Genomic DNA, 23,397 nt, shown 5'->3' with positions numbered 1-23,397 from the left:
GGGTGTTTGCCTTGCACGCGGTCGACCCGGGTTCGATTCCCAGCATCCCATATGGTCCCCTGAGCACCGCTAGGAGTAATTCCTGAGCGCAGAGCCAGGAGTAACCCCTGAGCATCACCGGGTGTGACCCAAAAAGCAAATAAATAAATAAATAAATAAAAAATAAAGAGTATGGTATGCAGTAACCAATGTTACCTCAACAACAACAAAAATACAGAAAGTTCAATAATAGTATATCTGCTAGCATTTCTAATTAGCAGTGACAGAAACTAACTCCTTTTTGCCTCATCTTTTCAAGGAAGGTAAGCATTTTTTTCATAGCAGTTCAACAACATTGAAACACTGTAGATTGTGATTGTGAAATTAACTCAGGAGTTAAAAATTCTCATTGTTTTTCCCTAACAGTTTGGGAGAGCTTTTGAATTTTAACTGCCTAGCTCTGATTGTGGACCTCTTATTAATATTAGATCAACCCAGTGCTTATGAACTCATACTTAAATGTAAAATCAAAATGAGCACACATATTTCTTTTACTTGTGACATTAAATTTAACTACAAGTAGAAAAGTCTCAGTTACGATTTATTTAGTAGCATCACACACAGGTACATCGAGACTCGTGTGTGCCATCAGAGAAGGAGCTCTTGATTCCCCAACATTGAAATACTCTTTAAAAAGTGATTTGCTGGTGTAAAAAGTTGAAGCTTCAATTGCAGAGGAATTAACTCAGTCTTGCATTTCTACCTTTGGTAAGTTACAGGGTAAAATGCCCTTTGGGGAGAAAGATTCTGTCCTTGCTGTGTATTCCTTGATGCTGCTGATTTTCCGGATGTGCTCTCTTGAGTTTTAGCCCTGACAAGAGACACTGGTGTGCTGAAATATTCTACAACCGGTATTTTTGCATTATTTCTTCTTATAAACAATGGAGATTTGTGCCCAGCCTCTGAAACAGAAGAAAAGATAAATAAGACCACAATAGAGACACTGAGTGTAATTGCTGCCATGTCTTGATGGCAAACAAGGAGAAAATGATTTTATGTTCCTAGACTGGAGAGTTTGGTTAAAAACCTTCTTTGTGGGTTTGGCTGTTTTAACCTCACACTAGACTGTCTCCGATGAGAAGACCATGTTAGGAAGGTCACAATACGGGAGTGCTCTCTGAGGCCTAAGCTATGCTTGTTCTTGTTCGTGGAGTGTAGGCATTTCTGGCTGGTGTTACTCGAGTTACAACACAGGGCCTCACACCTGCAAGGCAAGCGTGATCCCTTGCCTGTGGTCTGCGTGACCCAGTGGAGCCAGCTGCAGTCTGGAGCAGGCCATCCTGTTTATACCTGCAGGCTGGCACTTGGCCACAGACCAGCAGCTGGAAACCACTGGTGAGAGACGTCAGGGAACTCTCATTAATGACCATATGGTTTTCAGTGTGAAAGGAAGCCTGTGTGGGAAACAGGAGTCTGATTTGGGGCTAGGTCCTGGGCGCCACTTCAAAGCCAGGGTCTGCCTAACCTGCAGGGACACTTCCGGTCAGCTCTCAGCACCCCAAGACTTTCCATGTGTCTTAATTCTTGGTCCAAATTGTCATCTAGGACTGGCTTGTGGGGGCAGATGGGACGGGGGACACACCAGTCTCCTCTGGGTCTCACTGGGCATCTGCCTGTGGTGCATTGCACTTCACGCTTTCCTCATTGGGCATCTGCCTGTGGTGCATTGCACTTCACGCTTTCCTCGGTTGGCAGTTTGAGGAGAAATCATGTAGCTCAGTGATTGCGGGGCTCACTGTCCGCCTCCCTCACTGGGTAAACGGAGGGGTTCCCTGTCACTGGATGGGCATAGTCCATCGTACTGCTGCTGGGCTGTCTGGCTTGCAAAGTGTGTCTGTCCCGAACGAGCCACTTGGACTTAAAAAAGTAAAATAAAATTTATGTCCGATTTCTTCCTAGGAGCAATTCAGCAGCTGTGAGTGGCTGCTGGGCATGGCTGCCGGAGAATGCAACCCAGCACTTGTCACAAAATGTACTTAACCTTTTGACGCTTCTTTATCCTCTTCAGATTCACAAGTTGATGCTCTAAATAAATCAGAGAAAGAGAAAGAGAAGTTCATGGGCCCAGACACATATTCCCCATCAGTGAAGTCACGAGAAAGCTGTGTGTACGCACACTTCTTAAACACACAATGCCGTGTTTTTATTTGTCAGTGCAGGTGGCAGTATTAAGATGTGTTTCAACAAAAAAGTCATCTTCCTTTGAGTGAAAATCTATTATGAGTCTCTCAGGGGAGAGACGCCCTGACCACCTCCCAGTTCCTGACCTCCTGGGAACATGAAGGTGGAGACATTGCAATGCCAGATTCTCCCCTGCTTTAATGCTGTGTAAGTGACACTGTTTGCTTTGAATATCTTCTCTGAACTTAGGCTTTACCAGCTTTCAATCTTAGTGGCATAAAATTTTCCCTTCCCATTTAAGTAGAGTATCAGCACAATCTCTTGCCATAATGTTATGTATAAACTTATAGTTTTCATTCTATTATTGAAGAAATTATGAGATTCAAGAAAATGTACTAATTTCTAGTTCCCTTAATGGTTAATTTTCCCATTGACAACCCCCTGGAGTATCTCAGAGAAAATTAAATGAGCAATTAGCTTTAATCTTGCATTACTTTCTACCAAAAATGTAATAACTATGGGCCCCAGACAATAGTATAGTGGGTAGGGCTTCTGTCTTGTATGTGACTCACCTGGATTTGATCTCTGTCACCTGTGTGGTCCCCCAAACCTGCCAGGAGTGATCCCTGAGCACAGAGCCAGGAGTAAGCCCTGAGCACTGCCAGGTGTAGCCCAAAACTTAAAAAAAAAAAGTAAGGTGATAACTCTGTGCTACACACTTGACAATATATAATAATTCTATAGTTTTGGCTTCCTTTTGAGTTGGAAGCTCTGCTTTCCCTTTGATTCCTGGGGACTCCTCTTGCTTTGCACGCATTGCAAAGGGGCCTTCGCGTAAAGGAAGGGTGTTCAGCGAGGGGCTGCCCGTGGTCAGCTGCAGGAGAGCCGGTGTCAGGGCCGCTCTCACCCAGAGAGGCGGCAAACACCCCGTGCCCAGCCTGAGCAGAGGAAAACCTGCACCGACTTAGTGTCCCGCAAGGTAGGAGAGAGAGAACACAGGAGGCTTGTTGCCGCCTTGCTTGTCTAACTACCTGCTCACTCGATGTCCGTCCCTGCCTCTGCTCAGCGCTCTTAACTTTGCCAGTGCACTTGGGGGTGCCTTAGCTGCGGGTGGTATCCAGTTCTGTGCCGCTCTGCCCGCCGAGGCGTTTCTCCGGTGAGTCAGCAAGTTTATCTCCGACAGCTCAGCGTGAATCAGAGCCGAGACCCACTCTTTCTCTGGTTGGAGGAAGGGGAGGCAGGAGAGTCGCTGTCAGTGCTAGAAGCTCGGGGTTGGTTCTGTGACCAGCGCGCTGCAGTGAAGGTTGGGTTTGGGGCATATGCTTGTGCGTGAGGCAAGGTTTCTGCAGAAAAGCTGGTTCCTAGCCCCGTTCCTTGTGACCTCTGGCGGTGCCCAGAGTGGCTCAGTCCCCTGGGCTGCCTGTGTCTCACTGAGACATTCTCCCGGAATGACACTGCAAGAACCTCCAATATGGACCGTAAGATTCAGCCAAATGAAAAACAGGATGCCTGTGCAAAATAAGGTCAAAATGATCCCATAAAGTCCAGATTATACCAACCGTTACGAGCGCATCTAGAAACACACACTGAAGTACTTCATCGTTCCCATTGTGGCCTCCCTCCTGCAAGTCTCATTCCTGCTGCACTGTTTCAAAGCCACAGTATTAAAGGGGGGCGGGGCAGAGAGGACCTTGGAAGATTTCTTATTCCCAGATACTTCGCAGTTGCCTGCCAAGTTGCTGTGAATTCTCGGCTTGAGCCAGATGTTTCCCAAATGCCCCCACTGAGACAACGTTGGAGCACCCTACCTCATACCCTGCCTCAGATACCCGGGGGTTTCCAGACCAACTCTGTCACACCCCGGAGAATTGTAGGCAATGCATGTGGCCAGGCCTGCCCACTAGGGGCTTCTGCCTCGCTGTCTTACGAGCTGTGTGAGGCTGTCCCTCCTGGGGAAGCCAGGGAAGGCCCGGGGAAGCTGCTCAGTGGCTGGGCTTCTGGGTCTGCTGGGAATGTGCCAGAGCTATTGGGACCTGAAACTTGGAAGACTGGCATCTGCCCCAGAGAGCAAGGAGACTGGCTCAGGGACATCCTGAACCAGAGTGCTCAGGGGAAGGCCCAGGCATGTGGCCTCGGGGAGAAATGCCGCCGGCCCTGGACACGCACGCCCACGTGTCCCAGTGCACTCACGGTGGGGCACAGCAGAATTTGGCCATCGAGTGAATCTGCATGCAGTTGGAATCACAACACTGTTCCCTAAGACAGGGAAACATTAAAACTAGTTTGCAAATTGAGGCTATAAATGGCAGCTGTCGGACAAAACCCAGCTCTGTGCTTACAGATGCTTATTTCACTCTCACCTTTTGAGCTTGCATGAAGCAGCCACTGGATGACATCTGCCAGAGAATCTGTGTGTAAGATGCCACAGAGCTTTGCCAGGATCTGACAGAGAGAGAGGAAGATGAGCAGTAAATGAGGTTCCTTGCACCTTCTCTAGGTCCCCAGGCCTGCCCTGCTGGACTGAGGACTGCAGGGAGTGGTCCTTTGCCCCGTGAGCCCCGCACGGGAGGAGCCAACCTCCCAGCAAAAAGAAAAAAAAAACAACCCCAAAATCAGCGAGGCTGTGAGTCCAGTAGGTTTTGGTTTTGGTTTTTTCAGGAAGAGTGACGAGCACAGGGCAATCAGGGTGAACAGGACAGGTTTTCTTGGACAGCCAATTTAGTATCAGCCGCTGTTCAGTTAAGGGGACGCTCACGCGGCCCGACCCCGGGGCCATGCGCTGTCAGTGTGCCCAAAGCAAGATGGCCTTCCAGAAGCAATGCTGGCCTCGGGCTGCTCACGGTGAGGTCAGCTGCCTCTGTGCAGCTAGCTTTGATCTTGTTAATGCTCTTCTATTTAACTTAGTCAACCTTCAAGAAATGTGGTGTCCTTATATGTGAGTTATCAGGTATCTAGCTCTGTGTCAGCACTGACGGTACGGGAGTAACCAGAACACCATGCGGGACCTTGAGGCCCCAGGGCCACTGCGTGGGAGGGGAGACAGAGACAGACACGGAGGGAACAGTAAGCGTAACAGGATAGTGTGCCTGAGTGATGCCTTGGGCCAGCAGGTGAGGGCAGTGGCCCTAAGGAGAAGGGGACTCCGCAGGGTCAAGGGGAGGAGATGGAAGTAAGCTGCCCGGAGAGGTCAGGGTGGCCTCATTGGCCCTGAAGCCTGGACGTGCACGGCTGCCCTGCTCCTTCTCCGTCTGCAGCAGAAGCCCTGGTAGGCTTGACTCAGAGGTGGTGCTCGGGGGACAGGCAGGCCCAGGGTTGGAAACAGACCTCGTGCATGCAGAGCAGTGCTCAGCCCTCAGTGCTCTCTGGCCCGAGGCTTCACTTTCTTCTGTTTGTTCTGGGACATGCCCAGCAGCTCTCTGGGCCCACTCCTGGCCCTGCCGTGTCAGGCACGTGGGCTAGGAGTCCATCTGCAGGGCCGGGAATCAAACCCAAGGTGAGCTCCTGAGCCCCCACACTCTCTCTCCGGCCCAACTAGGCTAGTTCTTAAATAGCCTTATCGGTATTGTTCAGGAGCAGCCCTCCCGCAGTGCTCGGGAATGCTTAGTCCCCACCACACGTACCCGTCATCTAAAACTAGAACGGACATGTTGACCGTAGTTCACTGCCGTGGGTCTTAGAGTGAGATACTGTGGACAAGGAGAGTGGCCCACCTTAGCTGGTCATTACTAGTTAATGGAATCCCTGGAGAGAGCTTCCAGGAGTCTGATGCGACACCTTACTGTTGGTGTAACTGTGTGTGGCCACAGTGGGAAAGGTCTGAAGAGGCAAATCTGTACAGATGAGAGTAAGGTGAGTGTTGATTGGCCGAATCTCTGTCCTCACACAGGTAGAGGAGCTAGAGATGGTGGAGAAGGGAAGTCGGAGAGCACTGTGGGAAGATGATGGGAGGACCAGGGCTGGGGGTGCTGTTAGCCAAGCGCCATGGTCTTCATTCTGTTGACACCAAGGTTGTGTTTATGCAAGAAGCCGGAGCGTCGGGGGAGATTGGAACTGAGGGGAAAGTAGAAGCAGCTCCTGGATTTCAGTTCAGTGGTGGCGGAGCAGTGGTCAAGCTTTGTTTTTGTTTGTTTATTTGGGGGCCATTTCCAGCTGAGCTCAGGGCTTGCTCCTGGCTCTGTGCTCAGGGGTCACTCCCGGTGGGGTTCGGGGAATCTTACGTGGTGCCGGGGACCAAACCCAGGTGGGCCGCGTGCAAGGGCAGTGTCCACCTGCTATACTAAAGTTAAAGCTTTAAGAATGCTAGAGGTGCGCTTTGGCGTGCGCATCTGCTTCTCCCAGCTAGGGACTTGGTCAGTTGCCTCTTACTTTGATCTCCTGGTCCAGGTAGTTGGGTATGCGGAAAGTGTTCTGTCTGGCGGCTGCCCTGGTGCTCAGCACCTCTGAAGAACAGGACCCGGCGGTGGAGCTCGCCTTGGGAGGCGGGGGGCTACGCTGGACCTTAAATTCCTCCTAAGTCAAAGGTAATATAGTCAATAATAACCTGCACACATTTATCATTTCTATGAAAATTAAAAGAAACTGAATGACAAATGGTAGATTAGATGAGATACGTGCAAGAAATTAAAAAGATTGTGGTTTTAGTCTTTTTCTTAAAATGTTCTAACAGGGATAGAGAGACGGCGGTGCGGACTGGAGCACGTGCTTTGCATTTGGGAGGTCCAGGGCCAGTCCCCAGCACTGCATACAATGGAAGGCGCTCTCCAGCACTGCAGAGTCCTCTGAGCACTCCAGAAATGAGCCTTGAGCACTGATGCAGGAGTCGCCCTCAGGACCTGACCCACATCCCCTCTCACAGGTGTTCTGGGTATCAAGCATTTGCACTTGAATATATGATACACACTGATTTTTCATTTTTGTAAAGCTCTTTCAAACCATTGATTAGACAAGGTGATTTACAGTTTTTTCTGTGTAACTTATATAGTTGCTCCGAATAGCAACCAACTTACGGTGTTAGGTAAGTGGGCTAACTCACTAACTCACCAGAGAACTGCCATGACAGGCTCTGAGTGACGAGGCCTCTTCCAGGAACAAGAAAAGCAGAAAGAAAAGATGCTTTTGTCAGAGATTACATCCCTGGAATGAGATTAGATCTCCGGAATGTAACTGTCAGGGAGTGGCCTGGATGTTGCAGCCCAAACAACAACAACAAAATATGTGGACTCTGTAGGTAATAGAAATCTGCCGAGTAATGCTGACTTGCCAAAATGAAGGTATAAGAACTTGCTGAACCTAGTGCTCGGGGTCCTTGTTGTAACCCGCTGCATAGGGGGGAAACTTGGACCCCAGCTAGCTGGAGCAATAAACCTCGCTATGTGATTTGCATTATCGGCTCTGTTCTCTGTCCTTGAGTGAGGGGTGGTTGGCTCCGGACTCTAACAATAGCATGTGAGATTTTCTGTTAAGTTAGGTAGTTCCTATTTTATGGTGAGAAAAGAGAGAGAAAAAGACTGAGGGGTTCAGTGCTGGAAAGGAACCTCTCACCCACGTAAGGGCAGCCTGAAGAGCCAGCCAGCGGCGCTGTGAGTCAGAGGGTCTGATGCCTTCTGAGGACTGACATGAGGTGAGGGCACCTGCTGTGCCTCCAGTCAGCATCGGGGACGTTCTGCCCATCACCGTGAGGCAAAGAGGAAAACCACACAGGAAATGAAAGCAGCTTAATTCAGGCCTCATCAGAATTATGATTTTTTGTCCCTCAAAAGATCAAAAGTATCAAAACAAGAATAGACAGAATTTGCAGGGTGAGGCTATAACTCAGTTGTAGAGTTATTAGTTTGCAGTGTGATGCCCTGGGTTTAATCCCTAGCAACAAAAGAAAAGAAAGGAAGGAAGGGGAGGAGGAAGGAAGGGTTTAGCTAAAGTAGAAGGGGAGAGGGGTATGTTTCCCTCTCATTCCTGCCCCCTAGGGCCAGGGTTAGCATGACAGAAAAGATATGCCTATGCATGAAACCTGGGTGTGGTCCCCAGCACCATCAAAAAGATTAAGAAAAAATACCTGTAAAATGCACCAGTAACAAAAGGATTATCACCAAAACATAAATATGTAGGCATATCTGTCTCTATCACTTTATAATACAAAGACCCGGGGCCCAACTTTAAAAGTAGGTAAAAGATCCGAACATGTACCTCTTAGATATATGGATTGGTAAGTAAATCCATGAAATGGTCTCTCCTGGGAAACGCAAATGAAAACCAGGGAGATGCGTTACACACTGTAGGATAACATTGGTTTGTGCTTTCTCCTCTGCCACAAGGAGCTTAGGTTTATTGGTCACACCCATCACAGTGCTCCCAAAGCACTCCCGTTTCCTCGGTGCTCATCTTTACCTTCTCTGTGCTCTGCTTGCTCTATCTGTTAATCCCTCATTTCCCCTAAGCAGAGACTTGTAAAGTGACTTGTAAAGTCAAACTCTTTAGAGATCTCTGGATTTGTATTTGTAAGTAAAATACTGCTTTTGTCTTTTCCTCATATCCTTTGCATAGTTTACTTTGGAACAAAATCCTTTTAGTATAGACACAGGAAAACAGTTATGCTATGATTTTATAACTTGGGAGTTAATTGACTCTGAATAATATTCGCTCCCGGGCATCTGTTTTCTCGACTTAAGCCTCAGTTGCCCTTATTTCCTAGCACCCCAAAGCAAGGTCCCAGTGAGGCACTGAACGGACCCAGGGCAAGTGTGAGCTACCCTGGCATCAGAAAGGGACAGGCCAAGTGCCATAATACTTAACTATAAGTTAAAAGCATGGTCATGGACAAACTCTGTCATGACCCAAAGAGAAGTGACTGGACAAGGACCCTGCTGGGGTTAGGAAGGACTAATCTGGCCTGAGCACTGTAGTCTGGGATCTATAGCCAGATGTTCCCAGGAGAGCCACCCTGTAAGCTTATTGTGTCTCTGTGTCCGTACAAAATGACTAGAAAGATTATTAGGAAGTAGATCTAAGATTGTTTATGGACTAAGGAGAGGAGAAGTATGTCCTTACATGAAAACAAGCCCTTGAGAGAATCTCCCAAGAGGAGATCTTTGTCTCCGGAGAGCCTCCCCAGAAGGAAGGGCTTCCTGTGCTGATTGTGCTACCTCACCTTGCTGTAGTTGCTCCCCAGCCTTTGGGGGTTGGGCTCTAGACTGAGGCTGCGAGTTGGAGCGTGGAGAGAGGAGCAGGGCGGGCAGAGGAGATGGGAATGGGGAGCTCCGTGAGCCTGGACCAGGCGCGTGGGGAGGGTGGGATGAACTGCGGCTGTTCACCAACCAGCCTGGCAGCCCTGTTCCCTCCTTCATGAGCCTGATGGCAACAGCGGCAGGCCGGGGCGGGAAAGCGGCTCGTGGCCACCAAACGCACGTGACGGGAGAGAGCCTGTGCCCGTCGCCCAGGACACAGCACACCCACTAGCCTGGGTAAAATGAGAAATACCAACCCAGTCTGGGCGGCTGTGGAGGGCAGGACTCCGCTCTGCTGGCCGAGTGCCACAGCCACGCGACCGTTTAGGAGAGCACTTGGCCGATTCCCAGGAAACCCAGACACTTCCCGAGCTAAGGCCCAGTCATTGCACTTCTGGTACTTGCGAGAGAAAAGACCATCTAAGTCCGGGCAGACTGTACACAGATGTTCATCTTAGCCTTGTCAAAACCAAGGGACAGTGTCCACCGACAGTCACATACCCAGCCACAGACTGGCAGCATGGATGGACAGCTCAGGCATCACCCTGAGGTTCAAGAGCCAGATGATAAGGAGGTCTCACCGAGTGATGTTGCTTTACACATACTGACCAGGCTAAGTCAGGCTACAGAGAATATTGTGCAACATGGTACCTTTCCAGAGACACATGAAGTAGACGAAAAAAAATAGCAATCTAAGTTGGTAGTTGTGGGAGGCTGATTTTACCTTTTTCTTTACCGAGGGATTCTCAGCGCAAGTTCTGAAGCACTCCTGGATTTTTCTACAGGGAGCTAAAATGTTAAGAAGAAAATCTATTTAGGTCAGGATGAAAACTGTTCTCACCACATGACGTCTGCACTGTTGTTGCTGAAATACTTGTGGAGCATCTGAATTTCAGTTCAGAAATCTGAATACAATGATTATAAACTTGCAACTAGAATTGCACAATAATATTCTAAAAGCTTAATTGTATAACAAAATTCTGTGCCCAGGAAGAGGATATAAAGGAAAGTTCTCAGGAGTGGCCTTGGGCTCCCGCCCTGACGAGGCCCCAAGTTTATGCCTCCGGCTCCTGAACAGCCATGATCCCAGAGGCACACAAACCAGTCTCAGAACGCAGCAGCTTTTGGCAGAAATTCCCAGATTTATTACTAAAATATCAGAAATCCAAAATCATATGCTCTTCATAAACAGCAATAGAAAACAAATTATTGAATGATACCTTTTCGGCAGGTCTGATTGTTGGGGAAAATTCCAAATAATAATGGTGGTTCTTTCGCCAAAATATTGCATGTGATCAAAGTGGAGAGAGTAAAGTGGAAATCATCTGCCAAACAGGCAGGGGGAAGGATGGGATGGGGGCATACTGGGGTTCTAGTGGAAAATGTGCACTGGTGAAGGGATGGGTGTTTGATCATTGTATGACCAAGACTTAAAAGCTTTGTAACTGTTTTCACAGTGATTCAATTAAAAAAAAAAAAAAAGAATGGCCTCGGGTGTGGGTAAACTGGTTTTTTAATTACATGTTTCGGTATAAGATACAGTTTTCTTTTTCCTATTTGTGTTATTGTCCCTTTCTTTAATAAAAGAGACTCTGCACTGTTCTATAAAAAGAAAGAAAAATACAGTCTCTATTTTGTTTCTTAAAAGTGAAACAGTATGCGGATGGAGTCAGTTCTCTGGCTCTAACCCTTTCACAGTTCCTAACTACATCCTAAGTTATTCTAAAAAGACATACAAATTGGCCTTTTTGCATCGATTTAAAGATACATTCTGAGGGGTGCGGTGCTGGCAACAGGTCATCTGTACCCGCAGGGCGAGCCTTCAGGCTGCCTGATACCCCAAAATTGCCTCTGTGCAGACCCCAACAACTGGGACCAAGTTTCCTGAGAAACTGAAACCAAAGGTCAGATGTGTGGGAGTCACGCTCACAAACCACCTCCGGCTCAGCCATACGAGCTCATTTACCAGCCTTGCTGCAGAGACCCATAAATAAATCTCAAACGAGATCAAAAAGCCAGTTAATCTCGGACCTGCACAAGGCTGAACAGTCCAGGGTAGGTAGGAGGGGGCGGGTCAGCCTGGTGCCCAGCCAAGCAGAGACCCCGGCAGCCACCTTCTTCCACAATCCAGAGTTGCTGCCATGCCCCTGGCCGGACTCCATCATCAGGACAGACCTCACCGAGGTATTAACCTGCTGAAAATCCGGGTTACGTGGGTTTTCTGACTGGATTCTCCAGGCTTTCTCAGGGTTGGGATGGGCTACCCACCCCCACCTCCCCGTACTTCTGGAAACCTTGACAGTCACATACACACCCCTAAGCCGCCACCTAATTTAAAAAACTACTCCAGCCTTACATCCCGATAAAAATACTGAACACCCCGAACAAATACGATGACTTCTTAGAACCAGCGTTGCAAACCATAGCGCACAAAAGGAGAGAGAGAAAGAAGGAAAGTGCAGCCACAGAGGCAGGCTGGAGCGGAGGGTTCCGGGGGGTGCTGCAAGGAGACGGGGACATTGGTGGTGGGAAATGTGCACTGGCGGGGGAAGGGAGCCGGGTCATTGCCTGACGGAAACCCAGTCATGAACAGCTTTCTAGCGGTCTATCTCATGGATATTCAATAAAAAAAATAAATAAATTTTCTTGGTGGTGGAATATGTGCACTGGTGAAGGGATGGGTGTTTGAGCATTGTATAACTGAGACTTTAACCTGAAAGCTTTGTAACTTTCCACATGGTGAATCAATAAAAGAATTTTAAAAAATATAATAAAAATAAAAAAATAAAAAAAGAGAAAAATAAATAAATAAATTTTAAAATATATATTCTGTACAATAAACACTATATTTTGTTCTGAAACCATAGTTGACACAATTTTTAAAAGGATGAAAGATTTTTTATCTATAAACCAATAGTATCTATACCCAATAATGACTGAATTCATTAGTTCTAGCCGTAGAAAAATAGAAAAACAGTGTAACGTTACCTCCTCCAAGTAGTAAGACTAAGTTTGGGATGGCAAGCCTGTTGCTAGTGCTCCCTTCTGGGGAACAGAAACCATTTTAGCTGCTTGAAGCTTGGGTGCAGGGGGCCTGGGGCGAGAGGGGTTTGCAGGGCCCCTCAAGGTCGCCTCAGGGGGGACGCCTGACAGGAGGGAGGGGCCGGGGGCTGCTCCGTCACTGTCACTGTCGCACAGCCAAAGGGTGCTGTGCCCAGGGAGCCGCCATGTCGGCCAGGCTGCCTGTGACCCCACGTGTCTGCTGTGTGCCCAGGAGGGACCAGGCCAGTGACGAGCTGAGCCCAGTCACCAGTGCGGAGGGCCTCGCCCAAGGGGGACGGACTCCGGAAGCCAGCCCCGTCCCTGGCCTGGGTGCCTCCAGCTGGGAGAGGGGGAGGGAGCAGCCCTGGGAGGGATGGAGTTGGTGACAGCGTGAGGCCCTCCCTGGACCACACGGGAACTGCCCTTTCGCATCCTGTATCTGGCCACCCTGAGCCAGTCGTGCCCACGCGCCTGGGATGCCGAGTGCCAGAGGTCAGTGCTACCGGCGGGAGGGGAATGGTGGTGGTCTCTGCCCATTCGGGGTGGGGTTATTTGTGAACTGATCACCAGAGAAAGTTCAGTTCACAGCCATCAGCTCACAGTCCTTTCTGTGATGAGAACCTTTCACGCCCATTAGTTTTCATATGAACAATCTGTTGTTAGCTGGCTGCTGACTGCCCTTTGGGTCAATTTCGTGTCAGCGTCCTAGAATCAGCTGATCGAGCACTGTGGCTCTCCAGGCCAGGCTGAGTGCCGCGGTCGAGGCATCGACCCCGGGCCCTGGGCCCGGGGAGCTCACGGAGCTCCATGGCCTGAGAGACTCTCCCCAGGACACACCCTCGACCTTGTGTGAAGGACTTTCCTGCTCACCACCGGGACAAGTCTCGCCTCCTACCTGCTCTTTAGGGGGAGAGAGAGAACTGCACAGTCTGTGCTGCACCACGAGTAACAGTGACCGTTGTCATATGAATGTAGTTGATACAGTATCGGTGTGCTGGTGCACAAACATCCTCACGGTTACCACGAGTAACAGTGACCGTTGTCATATGAATGTAGTTGATACAGTATCGGTGTGCTGGTGCACAAACATCCTCACGGTTACCTCACCGTGGAAAGTGCCACGGCTCCTCCTCTCCCGCGGCTTAAGAACAGTCACGCCGAGCTTTTCCCGTTCAAATGTGGGACTCACCGGAATGAGGCCGCGGGGGCACCCTCCTGGCGTCTGGGGCTGGGGTCGGCCCCCTGCCCAGGCTTGGCGGGGCCGCGGGGCTGGGTGCACTGGGCTTGGCAGGTGGGTTCTCGTCCTCCTCCAGGTGACCGAGCTGCTCGCGGCCCCAGGCCATGTGCACGTCGTCATTCACAGCACAGATGGGGATGTTGTTCAAACCTGGGCAGGACGAGAAAGACCAGACCGCAGGGCTTGGGCAGGGCCTGTGGGGAATGACCGTTTCCTGGCCCTCAAGGCTAGAAGCTGTCAGACTTGAGACGTTGGAAGCTGTGCTGGGGGGACATTCTGACAGTCAGCCGGCAGGTTCTGTCCGCAGAACCTGCTTTCCGAGGGGGCTGCGGGTCCCAGCCTCCGGGCAGGCCCCCTACCGCTGCGGGTGCTTGGCCCAGGGGCTGCTCTCCATCCAGGGCAGAGCAGCCCTGGCCCCCTGCCCTCTCCGTCCAGGGCAGAGCAGTCCTGGCCCCCTGCCCTCTCTGTCGGGGTAGAGCAGTCCTGGCCCCCTGCCCTCTCCGTCCAGGGCAGAGCAGCCCTGGCCCCCCTGCCCTCTCCATCAGGGTAGAGCAGTCCTGGCCCCCTGCCCTCTCTGTCGGGGTAGAGCAGCCCTGGCCCCCTGCCCTCTCCGTCCAGGGTAGAGCAGCCCTGGCCCCTGCCCTCTCCGTCCAGGGTAGAGCAGCCCTGGCCCCTGCCCTCTCCGTCCAGGGTAGAGCAGCCCTGGCCCCTGCCCTCTCCGTCAGGGTAGAGCAGCCCTGGTCCCCTGCCCTCTCCGTCCAGGGTAGAGCAGTCCTGGCCCCCTGCCCTCTCCGTCCAGGGTAGAGCAGCCCTGGCCCCTGCCCTCTCCGTCCAGGGTAGAGCAGCCCTGGCCCCTGCCCTCTCTGTCCAGGGTAGAGCAGTCCTGGCCCCCTGCCCTCTCCGTCCAGGGTAGAGCAGCCCTGGCCCCTGCCCTCTCCGTCCAGGGTAGAGCAGCCCTGGCCCCTGCCCTCTCTGTCCAGGGTAGAGCAGCCCTGGCCCCCTGCCCTCTCCGTCCAGGGTAGAGCAGCCCTGGCCCCTGCCCTCTCCGTCCAGGGTAGAGCAGCCCTGGCCCCTGCCCTCTCCGTCCAGGGTAGAGCAGTCCTGGCCCCCCTGCCCTCTCCGTCCAGGGTAGAGCAGCCCTGGCCCCCTGCCCTCTCCGTCCAGGGTAGAGCAGTCCTGGCCCCCCTGCCCTCTCCGTCTGGGGCAGAGCAGCCCTGCCCCCCTGCCCTCTCCGTCCAGGGTAGAGCAGCCCTGGCCCCTGCCCCCTCCATCCAGGGCAGAGCAGCCCTGGCCCCCTGCCCTCTCCGTCTGGGGCAGAGCAGCCCTGGCCAGATGCCAAGCGGTAGCTACTCCCCTCTCCTCTGCCCAGACCCTCGGAGCAGGGTGGCAGGAGGTGGGAGACCGCGGCATTGGCAGCTGCTTTGTTCCCCCCTGAAGTGCCAGCGGAGCGTCTGGAAATTGTCCTTCCTTGCCCGTCCTTCCACGTCTCCCCTGCCGCTGTCCACTCGTCCCCGTCTGCTTGGAGGACTCGGGAAGGTCTGTGCCGAGGGCCTGCGTCTGCCCCTGGCCTGTCGTCCTTCCCCAGCCCAGCGCTGCCCTGCGATGCTGAGCAGGAGTGATCTGCCCGTCACAGCGCTCGTCTTTGGTCTGGAGGGTGCACGAGGCGGGGAGGGCAGATGTCTTGGCTCTGAACCCTGAAGACCGAGGCTGTGGTTGGCCGGGTGCAGAGGAAGGCTCTGCCCAACGAAGTGAGTAAACAGTAACAGGGTCAGGTCAACGGAGAATCCCCTTTCCTCTGCCATCTCCATCTTTCCTCCTAACGTGGGGAAAGTATGCTCTGTTTTGAAGTGCTCTTTAAACTGCCCGAATCTTTCATCTTCCTCAGTTTTGTCTCATATAAAGGAAAGTCTTAATATTCGTAAGTCAGATGTTGACAAAATGATCTGAAATGGGTTATTTAACCTGAAGAGAAACCACTGTGAGCGTTCTGGAAACCCAAGCTGGAAACCTTCCAGTCCCCGTGTCCGAGCTCCCTCAGCTCTGTGCCAGGCCTCTCCCGGCCCACCCGCCCCGTGGCACCCCCAGAGTGACAGGTGGAAGGAGGCACGGAGTCCCTGAGGCTCTGGGTGCCGAGGCCTCTGAGCGGGAGGAGAACTGGCCTTCCCCTCCGGGCCTTTATCCTGTGTGTCCACGGCAGCCTGCAGGGAAGCAGACCCTCGGCCAGCCTGTGCCAACATAGCCACGTGCAGGAGCTGACCCAGCAGGCAGGACGCCAGTTCCCTCTGGGACTGGACTCTGATGGGGTGGAGGTAGGTGCTGGGCTTGGGACGCCAGCAGGGAGCCCCAGGGGAGCGGGGAAGCAGGGCAGGCTCTGAGGCGCGTGCCTGCCACAGCAGACCTGGGTTCCGTTTGGGCACCACACTTGTCTTCCAACCCCTCCAGGAGGGATCCCTGGGCACAGAGCCAGGAGTAAGCCCCGAGGACTGCCAGGCGGAGGTCCCCACCCACCCGACCCCAGAAGATTCACTTGGTTCAGCTGACCTCTGGCACTGACTGCCTGGTGTCAGCCCGCGGCTGGGGCCCCCAGGCCCGGCCTCCTCCTGGGCTGTCTGCTGTGGCCAGGACCCACCTGCGCGCCTGATTCAGAGAGCTCTAAGGCAGCGCCGAGACTTCCGGGACCTCTGGGGAAGCTGCCTGACGGCCAGCTCACCCGAGACCGAGGCCTGAGGCCGCTCAGGCCCCAGTGCCCACGTCACTGACCTTTGATGTGGCAGACCCTTCGCGGGTGCGGCGTGTGCCTGACCGGGAAGGTGCCCGCGTTCCCGGCCTTCCCGTGGCCGCCCTGGGCCTCGGTCTGCAGCGCGGATGCCAGCACGTGCGGCCGGTGCTCGTGGGGGGCGGCCATGGTGCTCCCGGGCTCCCGCAGAGGCGTCCACCCTGCAACCACACGGCACGTCGTCAGCGAGGCGTCTCCGCCCTGTTTCCTTCCCTCCCCGGCCGCCAGGGAGAAGGACCCTGAGACACGTGGTCACGAGGGAACGACGCTCCTGCGGCTTTGCTGAAGGCGGCCGGGCCAGGCCTGGGCTCCAAGGAGGGTGTTTGTCTGGCGCGTGGCTTGTCCGTCCTGTCTTATGTGAGTGTCGTACTCACAGCAGTAGGCGGCAAGACACATTCTATTCTGCCATGGCAGGAGCGTCCCTGGAAAGGTAATCTGCAGCCCCAGAATGCATCCATATCTTAGACCCTGACCGCAGGATACTTCCGGGACCGCACTGTTGTACTGACCTTGCAACATTGTCTCAGTGACATTCACTGACAATACTTGTAGGTGCAGCACCTGCGCTTAAGTGTTTTCATGGTTTTTCACTGGTGTGTGGAGAAGGAAGGAGAGGCAGGCAGGCGCCCGACTGACTCAGGAGACCCACTTTGCTCCCCAGGTCGGGAGCGAACCTGCCCGTGAAGCTTCCCAGAGTTTCTTCACCTCTTCATGACATGCCGTAAACACAAAAGACATTCTAACCAAGCTCCTAGCCACACAACAACACACAAGAAACATGACTACTCTGCACTGTGCATGAACGCCTGGCCCTGTTGCCAAGAAGCATCTGATCTTCATGAATTTGTTATTTATATTAGGTTGGATAAAATATATTTAAGTATTTTGAATTCATAAAAGACCATTGCCCAGCAATCAAGTTAATTTTCTTATCATTCCTGAGTAAAGAGGAGACAGTTTTTATAGGATCAAGTCAAGATATTCTAATTTTATCTGTTTGAGAAAGAGGCATTTGTAGCCGGCTGTTTGAGAATGGATGGGACTCTGAATTTGGAACTTAAAAATGAACTTATGGTCCCAACCTTTCCATTAGAAGCAAAGTGACCCTGTGTGAACGGCCTTGTCTGCGCATCTGAGAGTAGGTGGCATGACTTAACTCTCAACTGAAATATCCAGCTCTTCGGAAATTTTTGTGTTATCCCACACCAAAAATTTTGTGAAGAATAAATTTTTTTATCCCACAAAAGTATTTTTTATTTATACGATCAGCTCAAAACTAAGTGTTTCCTTTAGAAAGTAATACCCAATAAATTTCAAAATAGATGTATTTGATTTCCATGTAGTCTGAAAAGAAGCTGAATGCAAGATTCAGTAACTTGAGCATAATTCACAATTTTAAAAATATGTTCAGGATGGGTTTTACCTGAGGACCGTTTTGGAAAGAGAGGATGTGCTTATCAGGAATTCTCCAGGCCCGAGTCTGTGAGCCAGGTGGGGACCTCAGCTCCTGGCGCTGGGCTGGGCGTCTGTGAGAGGCAGGGCCGCCTCCCGGCCAACACGTCCTGAAGACCAAACTCCCTCCCCCGTGTCTCCTGCTCTTCCTTCAAGGAGCCTCTGTGCCCCCTGACTGAGGTACACTCTGCAGCTTAGCAACTGGGAGCATTCCTTCAGGAGTCTGAGTTCTAGATCCTCCCACCTGCCTTCCCCTCCGAGTTCTATTTTCTGTCAACTGTGGCGGCTGTCTGGACAGAGAGTCAATCACATGCAAAAGACAGAATGCAGAAGGCAGAAGAGAGGCATGTCAGTCACCATGACCGTTCTTCCCCGAGTCCCGATGGCCGATGTGTGAACACCATTAGGCGGATGTCTCAGTGGGCTCTGTGGGCTTTGCATGTAGGAGGCCCGGGTTCAACCCCCAGCACGGCATGGCCCCTAAGCACAGGGAGTGCCCGAGTGGCCCCTGGACCAAAGGAAGACAAGCCCTTTGCCCCCGTTGCGAGAGGACCATGCTGTGTTTTCATTCCGCAGCACTGAAGGAAAACGGAAATGCTGACTTGTGTGTTTTGCCTTGGGCTTCCCACACTGTGCTCAGCTGGGTCCTAGCAGTGCTGGTGGTCTCCAGGGCCGCACCTGGCAGTGCTCAGGGGGAAGCCCAGGACTGAATCTGTGCCTGACCTGTGTTCAGGCACATGCTCGTTACATACGACATGGTCTTCCAGGCCAGGAGATGCTCAGTAGAATCCATGAAGAGGTTCTCTTCCCTCTGAGAAGCTCACGTTCTCTCTGGAGCATGCCACTCTTTCCTCTCTCCTCAGATTTCCAAGTAAAGCTACTAAGTCGATAAAACACTGAGTAATACAGATGCCTGAAAAATGGAAGGGTAGGCTGAGGCACACATGTACATACAGACACTTGCACACATACATGACTCGGCATGGTCACTCCACATATACATACAGATACACATACATGACTCGGCATGGTCACTCCACATATACATACAGATACACATACATGACTCGGCATGGTCACTTCACATATACATACAGATACACAATACATGACTCAGCATGGTCACTCCATGTGGACATACAGATACAACTATGTGCTCATTGCCTTCAGTCCTTAATAATATGTGAGTGCTTCCCAATATTTTATTTCTTTTTTTTTTAAGCTTTTTTTTTTTTAGGTCACACCTAGCAATGCACAGGGGTCATTCCTGGCTCATGCACTCAGGAATCACCCCTGGCGGTGCTCAGGGGACCATATGGGATGCTGGGATTTGAACCCGAGTCGGCCGCGTGCAAGGCAAACGCCCTACCCGCTGTGCTATCGCTCCAGCCCCACCAATATTTTCTTTCGAGTGCATGCAGTTTTAAATATCTAAATTACAGCCACTGAAAGAAGTGAGGTATTTCTGATACTAAACTGATATTTCAAATATAATTTAAAGCAATGCCAGAGGAAAGTTGGATTTTCTTTCAATAGTGAAATGCCCATAGATCTGCATGCCTGTGACTTACGCCTGAGTTACCCACACTGTTCTCATCTGTTGGGGGAGCAGGCTTTAAAGGATTTTACCAAACATGTTGGCTGTCTGCACTGTGTCAGTGAGGAACTTGCCTTACACAGCTCGGGAAGGGGTGGAAATGGCAGCTAATTCACCAGGACCGGGACAGATGCTCCTTCTCTCCTGAACGCGCTCAACAGCTCTGGGCTGCGAGGCCTCTGGGAACAACTCCTCATCCCCAGGGTGGGTCCTGAGTCCCAGCCCTCCAGGGGCTGCCTTGTCCCCCCACCTCCAGTGAGCAGATGGGTGGGGCTGCTCTGCGTGGGCGTGCACCAGCTCTGGTCCCTGCCCTGCTCAGGTCCCGCTGCACTGTGTAGGAAGTGCAGCTTTCACACAAAGCACATCCAGGCATCTAGTTGCTTGCGACAGAGGGAGAGGCCGGTGTTGTGGCAACAGGAGCTTCCCGCCCGCCTGTGCTGTTTGCGCCTGTGCAATGCAGCTTCTCTCCACAGAGCGCCAGCGCACCCTCTGCTCCCCTCTGCTCCCTCCCCGGGGCCCACGGCACCTTTCTGTCTCAGATTTGGGTCATTCACAGAGATTCCGTGGGAATCGTGGACAGTGCTCACTGTGGGGTTCCGCCCAGGCAGCCACCCCCTCACTGCCTCAGTGACAGAGAGGTGCAGGACACTCTTCCCAGCAAAGATAGGAAATAGGTGGAAAGATTTCCTGGGCTGCACCCACGAAGCTGCGAATAACAATGGGTGATTTTTCAAGCATGGCTTGAGGTCTTGCTAAGTAGCAAACTCCACAGAGATTTCAGGGCTGTTAGGGACCCTCCAAATTCACCTGTGGGAGCCCTAACTCCAAAGTGGCTGTCCTCGGAGATGTGCCTTTCAGGGGACAGGTGAAGTTCGAGGCAGGACGTGCAGGCCCTGATCCCACAGGACTGATGTCCCTCTGAGGGGGAAGACACAGCACCCTCTCCTCCGTGGCAGAAAAAATGTCCCCTGAGAACAGCGGGCCAGAAAAGAGGCTTCCCAAAGAGGCCTGACCAGCACCTCCTTCTCAGGCTTGCAGCCTCCAGGGCTGAGGAAAGAGAAGAGTCTCTGGTTTTTCTTCACAGTGGCCAGAACCGATGAACTGAGGGACCAGGCACAGCTCCCAAGTGTCCAGGCCCAGGCGTGTGGGTGCAGCCACGTCTGGGAGCTGAGCAGCCTCTCTATTTTAACACCGATTTTGCGTCATCATAAAGACGCCACCAGTGTCAGATTAACATGAGAAGGCAACATAAATAGTGTACAAAAAGCCAAGGAGCTAAGAGATGTCTTCCGTCTTCCCGTCCTCTGCTCCTTGGCTAATTTCGGAACATGTATGTAGAGCTCAGCCAAGAACTGTGACGAGTTTGCATGTGGGACTTTGACTCTTGGATGTCCAGCAGAGCATCGACAGAAGCCCTGGTGTGTGACGGGGGTTCTGCGCCCCCTGTAGCTCCTCCACTTGTGGTGGACACTCTGTCGGGTCCCTGCCCCTGGCCACAGGCCCACCTGCAAGCATGGTGGGCACTGCCATGGTCATTGTGCTCAAGGCAATGGAGAAGAAATTTTTGCAGGAGTCTTTGCAATGCATGGGAGGGTGTCTGCGTCCCCCAGTAGAGACAGGAGCCGTGTGGGGAGGCCAGGGGACACTGAGCACAGGACAGCAAATGTGCGTGCGGATGTTTGCAGGCAGGACACTGGGTGTCCTCATAAGCCCCGGCCACCTCCCTCAGACACGTCCAGCTGTTTCACACATGTGCTCTCTGCTGCTGTAACAGCCCCAGCTGGGCCAGAATCCAGAGTACTTCCTGGGTGTCCGGCTTGCTGATGTAGACCTTGGGATCTCTAGCTCTCCGGGATTCTGACCCAACATTCTGTAGCAAATCTCTCCTGTGCGTCCAAACATACATCCATCTACGTCTATGTTCAGATAACGTACGCGGAACACGGGGATACGCCAACTTGGTTCTGTTTCCCTGAAGAACCTGAACGTACATAAATTCTATTCAATACTATAATGATTGATTTGCTTGAGCAGGCAACAGTAATGATCGGACTGGAGCGATAGCACGGCGGGTAGGGCATTTGCCTTGCATGCAAGCGACCCGGGTTCGATTCCTCCGTCCCTCTCGGAGAACCCAGCAAGCTACTGAGAGTATCTCACCCGCATGGCAGAGCCTGACAAGCCATTTGTAGCATATTTGATATGCCAAAAGCAGTAACAACAAGTCTCACTATGGAGACGTTACTGGTGCCCGCTCGAGCAAATCGATGAGCAACAGGATGACAGTGCTACAGTGCTACTATTATGATCAACAGCCAATTATCATCGAGGGAATGTTCTGCCCTGTGGATTATTGGGATGGTGACAAGGTTGATGGACAAAGAGGAAAACTCCACCTCACCCCCCAAAAGAGAACCCTCAAGGCTGTCAGGCCTGGCCTGGAGAATGTTTCCCTGGGCCGGGGCTGCCGCTCAGTGGTAGAGCACTTGCTGTGGTGTCAGGGCTCAACCCCACACCTCACGGTCCCTGGCACTGCCGGGGCAACTCCTGAGCACAGCTGAGTCAAACCCAAAGACCAACAAAAACAGTTTTCCTGTTTTTCTGCAAAACCCTGTAGCATGTTTAATCAGTTGTGGCTGACACTTCTGAAATGTTCCAACTTTGCACTGGCTTCTTTCAAATGGATCAGAAGTTGTATTAAAAATAAGATCAGATGAAAAAAAATAAGATCAGATGAAAAAAAATAAGATCAGATGAACGTTAAAAGTGCGTAAAGGAATATTCTTTTTAAAAAAATTTTTATTAGAGAATCACTGTGATGTACAGGTACAAACTTATGAAGTTTTGTGTTTGCATTTCACTCATACAGTGATTGTTTACCCATCCCTCCACCAGTGCCCCTTCATCTCCACCAATGATCCCAGTATCCCTCTCACCACCTCACCCCATCCCCCACCACCCCACCCTGCCTCTGCGGCAGGGAATTCTGGTAAAGGGATATTCTTATATTCTTGATAACTTTTCAGTATCAACTATACAAACCGCAATGCCCAAGGGGGGGGCGGAGAGAGAGAGAGAGAGAGAGAGAGAGAGAGAGAGAGAGAGTGAGAGAGAGAGAGAGAGGTTGTCGCTAAGCCAGAATATTAGGACGAGCCTCTGGACGCTACCCTGCAAGCTGCAAGCAGGAAGCAGAACCGAGGCCCCACTTCTCACTAAGTGGACAGGCTAAAAACTTGTGAGTGCGATGACCTGGAGGAGGACAGCATGCTCTCATACACCTGCCTGGTCACACACTATCTTGGCAGTACAAGGCAGCAGTTTCCCCTCTCTTACACATCCTTAATGGACTGACCATCAAGTATTAGTGTGAGCCTCCTCTTGGCCCCACGTGTAACCGACCACAAGAATGTGGGGGACGTGACCTGTAGAGGCTACATGTCAGCTCCGTATCTTCTTCTGACGTTTCAATCATGACAACATAGCTTTGACAAGACAATGTGTACCCTGATGTTCTTTTCACAAATGCTTACCCATAACTGTTTGTACTCTCATTAGTGAGTCTTTCTCTGAGATGACGTCATTAGGATGTAACTGATGAAAAATAGAATCCAAGGACGCCTCTGTCAGTTGCTCTTCGCCTCGAGCCAGGAGTGATGAAAGAGAAACCGAGGAGCAGAGCTCGGGCCCCTCAGCCTCCACACACACATGCATCCCAGAACTTTAGCTTTTCATCCTACAGTTGATCTGAATCATATTTAATGCTGACTTTTCACCGGGTAGTGTTTTTGTGCTGGGCTTGTTTTTTAATTTTTATTGAATATCCAGGATACACCATTACTAAGCTGTTCATGATTGGGTTTCAGTCACACAATGATCCAACACCCATCCCTCCACCAGTGCACATTTCCCACCA

At 51.6% G+C, this 23,397-nt stretch overlaps 1 protein-coding gene across 1 annotated transcript; it reads right to left on the bottom strand.

The window, feature by feature from the left end:
• Positions 1–738: 738 nt before the first annotated feature.
• C6H4orf17 (chromosome 6 C4orf17 homolog) lies at positions 739–18,626 on the bottom strand. The gene is made up of 9 exons (XM_004617689.2): positions 18,611–18,626; positions 16,420–16,596; positions 13,612–13,809; positions 10,105–10,169; positions 6,526–6,669; positions 4,521–4,602; positions 3,192–3,378; positions 2,021–2,064; positions 739–941 (listed from the first exon to the last, which is right to left on the bottom strand). The coding sequence occupies exons 1-9, from the start codon at positions 18,624–18,626 to the stop codon at positions 739–741; spliced, it is 1,116 nt and encodes a 371-aa protein (XP_004617746.2).
• Between the last annotated feature and the right edge of the window lie 4,771 nt (positions 18,627–23,397).

Source organism: Sorex araneus, chromosome 6 (assembly GCF_027595985.1).
Source record: "Sorex araneus isolate mSorAra2 chromosome 6, mSorAra2.pri, whole genome shotgun sequence".
NCBI lineage: Eukaryota > Metazoa > Chordata > Mammalia > Eulipotyphla > Soricidae > Sorex > Sorex araneus.
Note: the sequence above shows the minus strand (reverse complement) of the source record. Positions and strands in the feature narration are given on the sequence as shown.

Excerpts from the sequence above, each read along its gene's own strand:
- C6H4orf17 (XM_004617689.2), bottom strand. Across the intron at positions 10,170-13,611 it reads GCCCCCGCGGCCTCATTCCG|CTCCCTGTAGAAAAATCCAG; the intron begins GTGAGTCCCACA and ends TTAACATTTTAG. Across the intron at positions 4,603-6,525 it reads ACCTGGACCAGGAGATCAAA|ATCCTGGCAAAGCTCTGTGG; the intron begins GTAAGAGGCAAC and ends TCTCTCTGTCAG.